The sequence below is a fragment of the Crocodylus porosus genome, unplaced genomic scaffold, assembly GCF_001723895.1.
Source record: "Crocodylus porosus isolate Cpor-Errol unplaced genomic scaffold, CroPor_comp1, whole genome shotgun sequence".
Lineage (NCBI taxonomy): Eukaryota > Metazoa > Chordata > Crocodylia > Crocodylidae > Crocodylus > Crocodylus porosus.
The window spans coordinates 23,826,087-23,839,288 of record NW_017728950.1 but is presented as its reverse complement, the minus strand read 5'-3'; the positions used below and the strand labels follow the sequence as shown (position 1 = coordinate 23,839,288).

The following is a 13,202-nucleotide window of genomic DNA, read 5'->3' as shown; positions in this document are numbered from 1 at the left end:
AAAAAAAAAAAAAAAAAAAAATCCATGGAGAGAGAAGTAACAAAATGTTTAAATGAAGTCTGGAGGATGATGATTCAAGTTTAGCAAAAACCACTGCAGAATCTATAGAAAAAAGATAGTTGCACTTCATGTGCTTAGCACAGGCCAGACCATGATCATTCTGGTGCTCCCCAAATGAAATAAAAAATGGATGGCATGGTCACATCCATATATGAACAGCGCAAAAAAGCTTGATGAAGCAGTTATGAGAAAAGCTTTCTTTTTCCCCTCGTGAAATAGTGCAACTCTTTGTAGATCCATTTAACAGATTCTGGCAAGTTTAACTGCATCCTGAAAATGTGAAATTCTCACCTTCTGCATGGCTGTTCTGAAAGTATCTATTTGTTGTTAGAGGAATAGTATACATTTTCCAGAGGAAAACAAGTAAGATTCCGTTGTTACTGAACGAAGTAGAAGTTGATAGAGCTAAGCACAGATGTGCTATTCAGCACTCCATACAGAGAGTGTACCTGTGTTCCTGCCCAAAGAATCACTTCAGAAATGATTCTCAAAAAAACCCAGCATCCTTTAAGTGCTTCATTTTGAAGTGCCTTCTGAAACATCTGCACCAAGCAGTGATCCTCTGCCATCCCAAACTGCTTTGTGAGAGGGGGAAGGAGAGAGGGGTGGACAGTCAGTGAGTGGTCCATTATCCTCAGGAACCTTCAAGGACTGCAAGCTGATGCATGCAAGCGTTCTTGCTCTCCAACTGCCTGGGTGGAGACTACGGTCACTGCTTGTATTCACAGCCATTTTGAAGCACTCCAGGGGCACATATCTGCACAGCACTGTAGAATGCTCAATTTGGAGTGCATCAAATGCAGGTTAAAACAAAATTTAAAGGCAATTGAAACTGTTGGTTTAAACAAAACATATGCTATAGTGGTCCCATCTGTTGTTCTTGGAAATAATGAATAGTAAAGAGGTATAAAGAATAACGCCCAAAAGTCAAAGCCATACTTGAAATGAATCATTAAATCCTGATATGGTATCTCAGTATGATAAAAGCACTTTGCAGAGGTTATTATCTTTGTTCCCATTTTACAAATGAAGAAACTGAGGCACAGGCAGTGTTTTGTTCAAATAGCTAGTGACAGAGAAGGGAATTAAATTGATTTTCCAGAGTCTTAGTCCAGTGTTCTACCACTAGTTAGCATCGTCTCCATATGGCCATGCAACAGTTTCACAAAGAAAGAAGCCTGTTTGCAGGGTCTTGGATACCTTCAAGCTTTTGATAAACAAGCCATGCATTGTATCATTGAAAATAAAAGATTTAGACAAATTCCTGAAGTGTCAGAGATTGTACGTGTAATGAGATTAACATATTGTTGTCAAGCATGGTGAGATCCTGGTCTACTGTTAGTGCTTCTAGGTACTATGAAAATGTTGCAGTGTTTGTACTAGGGAAATTCCAAATAGTAGCTGAGAACTTGAGGACCTTAGAAAAGGACACTTTTTGGACAACAGGGCCTTAAAATGAAAGCTGGAGTGATCCTTAAACATAAGTCTATTTTGGATTTGTATGTATTCAGGCCCAGCATAGGCCAGGACTTGAAATAAAAGATGGAATATTAAATATTGAAGAATTACTTGAAGGAACCCATTCAAAGAACTGTATTTTCTGAAAGGTCTCAGAATAGGATAGTGCTGCATCTAGTGTGTTCACCAGAGCTTTCAGTTAAAGGAGAAAATTCGGAGACCGGTCCTAAACAAATTGAACAGGAATTTTCACATTTTAGAATTTAATAACTCAAAAAAATCGAGATGAATAAAACCCTCATTGAAGCTAAAAGATTAGATCTAGTTCAGTGGTGAAGTTTTCTTACTAAATAGCTTTCAAAGGTTATTTTCATAATGGTAAAAATATTAACAAGCAAATACTTAAAGATATGCATGTTTCTTTCAGTCCTTAGGAAAAAGCTAGACAAGAAGGCTGGTGAAAAGTGTTAGCTGAACATTGCAGTGAAACAAACATTGGCTTTGAAGATAATGCAGTTTTACTTATTTTAATAAAATTCTTTGGTCAGTGTTAGAAAAGACCAAGTATTTAAGATGGGGAGTGATCCTCTGCCTTGAGGATAGTGTAGGATTTGATAATCTCATGTTAATTTTTTTAATGATTCTATGTTGGGGGGGTCAAAAGTAACATACTAGTAACTAATATCTGTACAATATCAATTTTATCCATATTCACATATGATTGCAAATAGGAAAAGAAAAAAGAAAATATAAAATTCTCCTAGTATATGTAAGAAAATATAAAATTCCCCTTTGACATACAAAGAAAGTAAAATACCATTTTAACAGTAGATGAAGAGGGAGAATGCTATAATTGTTGTGATATCTGCTTACAGGCTGGTTCTGTGAGAGCAGTCCTAGGGTATTTCCTCTCTGCTTGGTGACCTCTTAGCTGTTCTTCAAAATGACCTAGTTAAATCTTTAAAAATGAACCAAATACAGTCTGTAGCTGTAAGGCAAGCTTGATTATTCTGTGACTGAGATTAAATCAGAAGTATGGTTCCCAGAGGCAGTGCACTTGAGGCAAAGGTCTGGTTTGCACAACCCCCTAAGGATTAAAGTCTACTCTTGAGTGCCTTCATGAACCTTTTTTTTGAGCAAGTTCTAACTTTCTGCTCTCTTATTAATGTCCTTCCAACATTTCATAAGCACAGAGGCTGGGATGGGGTACTTCCAGGCTTTTTTCTGAAAGCCTAATTTAGTTTGAAATGAGAATATGGATAATCAGACTAATACTAATCCATTATCTGGTTTCTTTTGTTTTCCCCCCAAATTGGACCAGTTATTCTCTCTAAAGTAGTGGCGAGCAACAACTGCTTCCTTTTCTCTTGGTGAAGAAGGTGTTACAGGCTTATTTAAGGAGGATTTTGAAGAGCTGTACACCTTGACCATCTTCTAATTTGCAACCTAGAAAAGATTGCAGGATGTCAGTGCATCCGAGTGGTATAAGTGGGAAGAAGGATCCTTCTTTGGTCAGCTACAGTATATCCTACTAGGACAATAGTCCAACTGTGGCAGAAAAAAAAGATGACCTTTGTTGCACAGCTCTCCAGGTTCTGCATTCCCATATTTCCTCTAGCTGTTAAGGGCTCAGTGAATGTATCCTCTGAAAGTACTATGGCAAGTGGGTCCTGGAGCCTATAGTTATGTTACCTGGAAAAAATGCAGATTTTTCATTTTAACAGAGAAACATGCAGATTTTGCTCTTTTGCAAAGAGCTCTCTGCCGGCTGGCAGAGTTCCAGCCTGCAAGGAGCTGGGGGGAGCAGGAGGATGGCGGTCAGGCAGGGGGCACATGGCTGCCAGGCAGCCTGGAGAGCAGCTCCCACAAGTAAGTCTAGTGGAGGGAGGTATTGAGGCCCCTGTATGGATGGACTGGGGGAAGAGTTGAATAGGGCTTGTGCTGGGGAGGTCCCAGGGGAGGGCAGCAGGGTGGGGAGCCCAAGCCCACAGCAGGCAGCCCCCCCCCCTCCTGTCCCCTCCCTGAACGGGCTCCATTCCAAATTTCAATAGGATTTTCAGTTCAGTGGGTAGTTAATGTGGTGTGCAAATACAACAATGTAGTTGCAAGCTTAAGGAGAGGTATAGAAGAAGGTGTGGTGTTATAGCAGTCTGAGGAGGATTCAGCAATGTGTGTAGGAGATGGAATGAAGGTGATTTCATCCTGGCATCTCCCTTTACTGAGCGCCTGGGATTTACTTGCCACACACAGCATCTGCCTGTGACAATTGTGATGTGTGTTGTGAGTTGCCCACGCCTGATTTACTGAAAGCATATTGCTTTTGGTAAGGACAGAGTGTTGGGCCACCTATTGAGTTGTATGGACCCAGGAAATGGTTTTCTTTTTAATGGTGGATAATTCAGATATGTTTAGGACTGCACTCCGTTTCCTAAGTGGGGGAGAGTTTCCTTTACGGTCCATGAGAAACTTTTTTTTCCCTCCAATACACTCTCTCTGTCATCCCTTGGTATTGTATCGATGATTCTGGAGTTGCATAAGAAAATCTCTCCCAGGATAGAATAAGTGGCGGTGTTTTGAGACTGAATTTCAGTCATATTCAAGTTTGCCGTTGCCTATACCAGTCCATTCTTCATCGACTTTGCTGCATGGGAACATCTTGGGAACCACAGCTACTGCTTTGACAGCTCCATGGTTTAATCTCTGTGTGTATGGCATACACTAGTTGTCTTGTCCCTGTAATGTTTTATCTTTTGTGCCACTGGCCTTTTTTGGAAGGAGGCATTGAGATGGGTATTTCTTTCTGACATTGCCACCAAAGAAGTGGAGGGCTCTTTGGGATTGTTCTTTCTTTAGAATTTGGGCCTATTTTTGCCACTTGACAAGGATTTTTGAACTCTCCTAGAGGAGGAAGATCTCATATCCTTGGAGGTGTCTCATTCTTTATCTGTTTGATGAGGTTGTCTGTGACTACTTTAATCCTTTTTTCCAAACCAGGTCCTTTGATGAGAATGGCTGTCACTCTGATAATCCATAAGCAGCGTTGCCCTCTCATTTGGGATTTATTTGCTGGAGTCAGCCAAGAAAAACATGATTCCTTATAGCATGTCCCAAGGAAGGGATAGGTGGTAGTGGTGGTGGTGTTACCTGTCCCTTCCCCTTCCCCCCCCACCCCAACACACACATACATCTGGGCTTTTGGGGGTTTCCAGTTGCAAGTGGGAAGTGTTTGAAGCTAGGAAAGTTGCTTTTGACACCTGGAGGCGCATAGTCCAGGTAAATTGTATATGTTGGGAAGATATTTGTCCTTACAGCATTAATCTTAGGCAGCCAGAATATCAGGTAGTTGTGGTTACATAATTGCTGGCCAAATTTTTCTTTTTAGGGATTACTCCCAGAGGTGGGGGAAAAGATGAGATTACTTTTCCCCTGTGACAGGGGGAACAAGATGTTAACAACAGGAAGTAGAGAGGTGGAACTAGACACTTAACAAAGCACAGAACTTCATTTTTGTATTCTGGAGGAACTTGTGACCTGTGACTTTTCTAGATCATTGCAAGTTTGAACAGGTGACTAAGAAAAAGCCAATCTCTTCTGTTGCTGGGTGGCATAATCCCTGCTGTCGGATTGCTCTACTGAATTAAGGAAGTTGACCTTCTAAATGCCTACTGAATATCTTTAAAAGGTTAAAACACTAAGTATTTCTGGTTCAGGTAAGCAGTGTCCTAGTGCCAGTCAAAGGTATTGCTTTTGGGTTAGAAGCCACATTCTTTGGTTGTGTTTCTTGTTCAACTACATTGTCAGTAGCTGCTAGTGGATTGACAGTTTTGAGAGCCAAGAAGTTTCCTAATGGGAGAATTGCTTGCTCTTTTTTCACATCTTTCAGCCTGAGACCAAGTGAAGGTAAATGTATTGTCCCTTGCTCAGGTGTTGACCTTCATAGGGATCTTGCTAGCTTCCACAAAGGCTCCAGCTTGCCTACCTAGAATCTTATTTGCCAGTTCGGATGCAGGATGGAGTGAAGATCTATTTATCGCTTATATTATACTTATCGTATCTTCTTAACTCTACTTAGTAGCCTCCCTACCAACATGGCTTCTTGAAGCTGACAGGAATAGAAGGACCATTAGAAGAGGCTGCTGGATCTTGCCATTGCCCTTGAAATACTGAGCTCAAGGGTGTGCACACATCCTATAACTGCCAGTTATTGGTCTTAAATGGTCCAGTGACTACCTGGACAAGGATTTGAGTCCTGCAGTGAGATTGCATGGATGTGCTAATTTTGGAGAGTGAGATTTGCTATTGGTATAAGTAATGCTCTTTTGTATGACTAAAGAAATGCCCTTTTTATATGACTGTAGAAGCAATAGAAAATGCTGTTCTGGATCAGGGGTTGCATTTTCATTAAGTGCAAAAAACACTATAATGCAGGTACCTGTCCATTCTCAGCTGCTTTTGTCCTTCTGAGTTCTTTGTAACAGAAGAATTGCTCTATTATTTTTTCCTAGTCAAAAACAGAGTGCAGACTAGGAACTGGCATTTTCCAAGAGGTCCCTTGAATCTGAAAGGTTGAAAATCACCGTTGTAGTGTTTTCCATTATTTCTAACAATGATTCACAGGAGTGGTTCAGAAAAAGGAAATGTTAGTGTAGATGAGAAGTTTTAAAATACTGTTCCATATAGATTTGCTGGGAGCTGGCTTAAGAGCTTAATGTTTAAAATACCATTAACCTGCCTTGAGAGCTATCCACGTTGATGTTTCCATCGTAGTGGGGAAAATTTTTTGAGTAGGCATTGTAAATGAAACAAAGTAGCACATGTGATACTTGCAGTTAGTGGATACTTAGAAGTTTAGGTACAGGGGTAGGCAATCCCTGGCACGTGTGTGTGTGTGTGTGGCACACACAGGCATTTTGCTTGACATTTGTGTCTCGGGCAGATGCCAGGGGAGGGGCCAGGGTTGCTCACACAACAAGGATCACACCCCTTGTGGCTCCCCTGCTGTCTGCCCCTGACACACCAACAACTTACAAGTCAAGGTTGCACTCTGCCCAAAACCATTGCCTATTGCTGTTCTGGTGTTTTTACATATACAAAATGAAGTGCAACATATGTACTCCTTTGAGCGTTTAATTAACTGAATAACTTCATGAATATCACTGTCTGGTTGCATTTTACGCGAAATAACCTGTTAGCGTCTGAGGTCAAGTGGCATTTTAACAAATGACTAATTGACAGAGTGAATATATACATGGGCGTTAAAGTAATATATATAGGAGTAGTGGACCATGCTTCTTTATGAATAAAGTCTACCCACAAATTTTTTCTTCCAGATTTGTACTATGGTGGAGAAGCTTTCTCTGTAGAGCAGCCACAGTCTTTTACTTGTCCTTATTGTGGAAAAATGGGTTATACGGAAACATCTCTTCAAGAACATGTTACTTCTGAACATGCAGAAACATCAACAGAAGTGGTAGGTAGAAGCAGTATTACCTGTTAATTATGGTGAAAATATATGAACATAATTAAAGCTTTACTATGTATTTATCAGAAAATGTGAATTCCTGTCATTTTATTTTCTTGAAGTTTTTTTTTTTTTTTTAGAGTTGTGTGTGTTTTAAGTAACCTAGCTTGAGATGGCAGTATTTGTAAATTGAAATGCAGTGCAAATTTTTTTCATAGGTAATTTAATTACATATGTACAAAAAGACCAAGTCACCGTTACTGTTGGAAACTTAAATTTTGGATTACTTAAATCCAATAACAGTCAACTCGGCAGCTTAAATGTTGTTATCAGTGTTGTGTCTAATTCTTGGGTAGTCATTTGTTCGTTTGTTTTCTTTTCTTTTTCTTTTCTTTCTCCATTTCATATTTAGAAATTCTTTTTAACAGTGCTAGCTAGTATTTAGGTGATTTCAGCTGAGCTTTGGCATTAAGTTGATTGGGGTACTGGAGCAGCAAATTTAAACATGTTATATTAGCCTGAGACAGTGTTCTCTCAGTTTATGCTGCTGGTAAGTATGTTTTGGAAAAGATAAAATCCCCCCCCCCCTTTTTTTTAAGGAAAGCTTAGAAATTGCTGAAAAATTGCACGATGGAAATACATTCTAGAAATACTTTATATAATGGGACTTCAGTTTTTTTGGGGCCTAAAGTTTTCTTGATCCAGATATTAAAGGTTATCTTTCTTTGGAGGTTTTTCATATGTATTTGGAGTCATTTAGAATCTTCCTGATGCTAATGGACCCTGGCTGCTTTGCTGCCAAACCAGCCTGCTGCCCATCCTATGGACTGGAATGGTTGTGAAGTTATCCTTTTGTGGAACTGGGAGTTCAAAAAGGATGTACAGCTGATTTGTAAGAGCTTGATTTTAAACATTCTAATTTTCAATGCACCTAGCATTGTGTTTGCATAAGTACTTCAGAAATTGATAAAACTTGTGCATGTCAACGATATATGTTGATATTAAAACAGATGATACAATTAATATGGAAGAACTGATAACAATAACAGAAATATTTAATGAGGTGTGCTTCTTCCTCTGAGCTTCTATTACCTAGTGTTCTGACTGACCTAACCATGACATTCCCTTTGTCAAAGCAGCAAGACCAGCACATTTCAGATCTCTCCCCCTGCTTCCACAGGAGAAACGATACTGTATGGAGGAAAAAAAGCCATGGTAGAAAAGAATTTTCCATGTGGATACTCTTGAGATTCCTATATTTGTGCATCATGTTTTAACAAGTTTTGTTCTGGCTGTAATAAGGCTATTGTGGCCCTTCCCCATTGAGGAACAATCATTAGATCCAGCTGAGGAACCTGGGACTTGGTTATCATGTATTTTATTGCATGATCCTGAAGACTACAGCAGTAGGCTGCATGGGTCATGTGATGTGGTTTGCTTTCCCTCCCTCCCCTGGTCATTTGATTTCCCTGCGGTTTCTGCTGTAACAATCAGTTCACAACAGCTCTTAATGTTCAGTTGTAATAAAGTACTGGGGACCTGTTCTGTTTCTGCTTGGCATTAATAAGCATCTGATCTCACAAAGCCATCACAACTAGGTGTGACAGTCACCTACGCCAGAGGATGCTGCCAGGTCTGAACTTTTTTTGAATATGGGGGAAGAGCACTGCACTGTTACATACAGGAGAGTATGCCTGTCAAGGACAATTTGCAGTTAGTCTTTGCCTCTATAAATGGCTTGTACTTGACCTTTGTTATGATTTTTAGGATTTAAAAGCTCGTGTGTAGCTATTAAACAATTAGGAACTGATGAGATCTAAGTAACTTTTATTTTATAAAAGCCCATGGCTGTGTTTTACATTTCCTCATTAAAAAAATTACTGCTGTACTAGACAGTTTTCAGATCTTGTTCCTTGTAGTGGTAAAGGCTAGAAGTGCTGGTTTTGTGGATTCCTTTGACTAACTGTAGGCCACAAATGCGCAGGGGTCGTGTACTCATTGGCCCAGGAGACCTTTTCTCTTCCTGTGTTTCCTGTCTTCAGCAATACTAGTTATCAGCAGTTCCAGGTTAAGGTCTCTTGGCAACTAGACAGGCAAGGTGCTCTCTCCAGAACTGGAAGTCATTGTTAGATTCATGTGCAGATGCTGCTCACACTTCAGGAACATGTGGTGTAGTGAACCTAGTTAAGAGTTGTCCAGTTCTAGTTTTGGTTGTTGGAGATTGATATGAAAAACGTGAAAGCTTGATAGGATTACATCCCATCCGATACATGGTAGAGGAATGACTCATCATCTTAATGTTTTTGCTCTCTTTTGATTCCTTTGTTTTAGTCCTTCTCCATGTTTGGAAGAACACTGCAACCTTTTGGCATTTTACAACATATACAATTTAAAACCCCCCCAACAAACTAGGCAAAAAATAGTCAAAATACTCGAATGATATTGTGTCGTTAGTCTGTTGTCATTACAATTAAATGTACTTTTTTTTTACTCAGATTTGTAAAACAAAATCTTGTCTTCTGCATGTTATGACAGTGCCTCCAATACTTCGCTGTGGCCCCTGACAGACAGGCAAGTAAAAGTGCCATGGGATCTGATGCACAAGCCTCTCAATTATGTTTTCTGCCATGCCACACATGCCTGGCAGGAGGCACGGCTTGGCACTGAGCCATCAGATCCCATTGTGCCTTATTGCCAGTACATGGGGAGCTCAGGATTACAATCCCCCGGTACCAGTGAGTAGCAAGCTTCCCTACCTGCCACAGATACACCCCTGGATGCATATCCTCCCCCCCACTTCTTTTTTTTATCTCCTTCCATTCTCCTCCCCACCTCCCTAGGTTTAATTCAAATTTCCATTTTTAAATAACATGATAGCAGTTGACCCCCACCTCTTCCCCCCTGCCCCCTTCTTAAATTCCTTTCTATAGTGGACTTTGTATTGTAATTCTTGATACCTGCCACTTGATGTCAGTGATACTTTCTAGTTTTTCAAATTGGAACTATGTTTAAAATTCTTGATTTGATCATTAACTTTGAAGTCTACTTTGTGGTGTTTGGCACCTGCTGCTCCACTGATTTCAGTGCTAGTTCCAGGTTCTAGACTTCTCTGAAAATTAAATTTTTTCGTTGTTACCAGATCAGCTTCTGGTATTTCTTTTTTCATGTCTTTGTTTTGAGCTTGTGTTGGAGGAGGATATGTTCATCTACAGTACGGAAAGTATTTATTTTAATTTGATTACACAAAATGTCAGTAAATAGCTAATCTAGCGTGACGCAAAGTCTTTTCATTGTAAGGGGATTTTGGAGGTGGTGTTGTTTCTTTAAAAAAGAAAAGCATAGGCATGTTATTGAAGAAAGAATTCACAGCTATAATACTTTCTTATGGGCCTAGGGTTTGAAACAGTTATTTTTGCTTAGATATTGACCTTGAGTTAGGTTGTAAAATAGATACGGCAGTCAAAGATGTTTCATACTGAATAGCTTTCTGACTCTTAAACCAGGGTTATAATATGATTATTTTACCCATAACTGTAAATTCTTATTTAGGCAGTTGATTAAATTCAGTTTAACAAGAAGAAATCCTATTCAGCGCGTCCACATATGCAGGCATGTGAACTTGCCACAGTTCAAATAGGAGTGGCACAAATTGCACAGCTCAAGGACTGCCCTCCCCCCACAGGGGCCACAGCTCCTCCGCAGGGCCCAGGGCTTACCTGCAGCAGCAGCAGCCATTGGGGTGCTTGGGCCCTCCTGGAACAGCCCTCCTGCACGGTGTGGGGCAGCTCAGCTCAGCCTCAGCTGCCTGGCACCTGGCTCTGCCTGTGCTCCATCGTGTGGGTTTGGTATGGTGCCATGCACCTCCGGGCAGCTCTGGGCTGCTTGGGCTGTCACCCGGGGCCCTGTGCTGCTCCTGGGGACTGTGTGCCGTGCTGGGCTTGGTCCTATGTGCGTGGAACCAGTCCAGTCTGACGGTGCCTGGAGTCTGTGCAGGCAGGATCTGGCCCGGCATGAAATGCAGCCCCCATGAGCGAGTGGTGTGGGTCTCCAGGTGACAGCCCAAGTGACCCAGAGCTGCCTGAAGATGCACCACACTGTGCTGGGCTGGGCCCACGCGATGGGGCACAGGCAGCTCCAGGAGCCTGGCAGTTGGGGCCGAACTGCGCTGCATGGGGGGTGGGGCAGAGGCAGTTGTTCCAGGAGGGCCCTGAGGGGCTGGGGAGCTATGGACCATACAGGGGGCAGGTACCCTGCCTCTGCAAGCAAGGCACCAGCCCCAGTGTTGCCAACCCAGCCACATAGCTCCCCACTGCCCCTGCTGCCTTCCCCCTGGAGAGGCAGACACCTTTGCGCCTCTCCTCCTGCCTTGCTGTAGCCCTAGCACCCAGATGACTTCCTTCAGTGTCAGCAGGCCTCTCTCTGTCTCTGTCTCTCTCTTTGTGTCTCTCACACACCTGGGTCATGTCTATATGAGATGCTGAATGTGCAGTAGTTCATTACTACTGCACTGTAGCATCACATGGCATGAAGTGTTAACAAACTGCCACTCAGTCAACATCACCAAGAAGCCATTCAGGGACACTACTGCACAATAACTCCAGTTACTGTGCAGTCATTTCATACTTGTGTATGCAAGTACTAAATTATTGTGCAGTAACAACTGTGCATTCAGCATCTCATGTAGATCTGGACATGCACCAAAGGCCTGGCCCTCCAACCCCTGCTCCTGATAGACTTCCCTGTATCCTGGGCTGCTCCTACCACCCTGCCTGGCTGCTGTGTGGATTGACCTGTGTTGCCCCCTGCCTCTAATTGCCCTCCCCCTGCTACTCCCAGCCCGAGTCAGATCCTTGCTAAGGCAAGCTAGGAAGTGCTGGGAAAAACATTGATGCTGAGAAGAGCAAAATCCTGGACATTGATTATATTTAAAAAAAACCCGCCCATATGGAAATCTGAGGACCCAAATAGAAAACATGTCTGGGAAAATCCAGATGTATAGTAACTGTAGGATAGCCGGATCCTGAAGTATTTTTAATAACTGAGCTTAAGGAAGTTGTGTAGAGGAGATAAAATAGTCTTAGTGAAATGTTTGCTTTATCAGTTTATTTTTTGTGGAGTAGTTTTGGAAAATATCTCTCAACATATTTAGATTTCTGATGAGTGGAATTCTTATTACATTTTTAAGTTTAATGAGAGCTAATTTTAATTGAAGAGATGTTTGTATCTGGGTGAGGGGGATTACTTGTTCAATATTAGGATCATGCAAATTCCCAAGGGTGTCCATGTGTTGCAGATTTTGGTGATAGCTTCAGTGTTGTAGCAGCAATTGCCATTTTGACTCCTGCTGCAGATGAAGGTGATCAAAAGGCAGTGGTCAGGACTTAAGTAGCTAATCCAGATCATAAAGGGCAGTTTTATTCCATCCCTCCTGGGAGTGCAGAAGACTCTGACTGACATGAAGTTGGCTGTTGTTGCTGTAGCTGAATAAAATTGACTCATCCATGGTCAAAATCCAGCGTTCTCAGAATCAGTGTTTAGAGGAGATGCAGACTTTTCTTTGTTGGTTCTAAGAAATGATGTCTTCAGTCCCCATCCATGTATACAGAAGGCAGGTAGCAAAATGGACCCATCTGTGTGTGTTAATTGTGAGATGCAATTCTCTTTGTAAACACATTGGCAAGAATGCTACTTGCACTGGAGAAAAAGTGGGACAGAAGAGGTGCATGGTCCTTGTTCTGATCTTCCTTAAAAGAGAAAGATTTGTTACTTGTAAGTGCTAAGTTTTCTGTTATCTGGAGTAATTTATGCATCTGGTTGAAATATTGAGGCAATGGTAGCAAAAACACGTGGTCAAGTCATATCTCTGTGCTGCCCCTGAACTGGCTTGGCTTTATTTGTTTCTTGAATTCCATTCAGAGTACTATGACTTTTTTTTTTCCTGCCTGTTGACATGAGGAATTGTAACTTCTAGACAAACTTTCTCATGTTGGCTCTGTTTTCGAGACTCTGCAACTGTTGATAGAAATTCCAGAGTGTTGCATTAACTGGTGATTTTATTAGTGTCATCCTTGTTTGATGTTATAATAGTTTTTGTATAAGTTTACAAGCACTTTGCCACATTTATTGCAAGATGTGAATAATTCTCTTTTTTGTATAAAAATCTATTACCTTTTGGGTGCAAAAGACCATTCTACATAATTCCTGTTTAGTTTTCAGTCTTTTT

General features: G+C 41.3%; 1 protein-coding gene across 1 annotated transcript in view; it reads left to right on the top strand.

Annotated features, from left to right (window-relative positions):
• Positions 1–13,202, top strand: part of KCMF1 (potassium channel modulatory factor 1) — a gene marked incomplete at its 5' end in the record, with an annotated part of 45,472 nt that overhangs the window by 13,865 nt on the left and 18,405 nt on the right. The window contains one exon of the mRNA XM_019555176.1: positions 6,849–6,988. Within this exon, the coding sequence (XP_019410721.1) occupies positions 6,849–6,988 (140 nt within the window). The remainder of the gene's footprint in view (positions 1–6,848; positions 6,989–13,202) is intronic.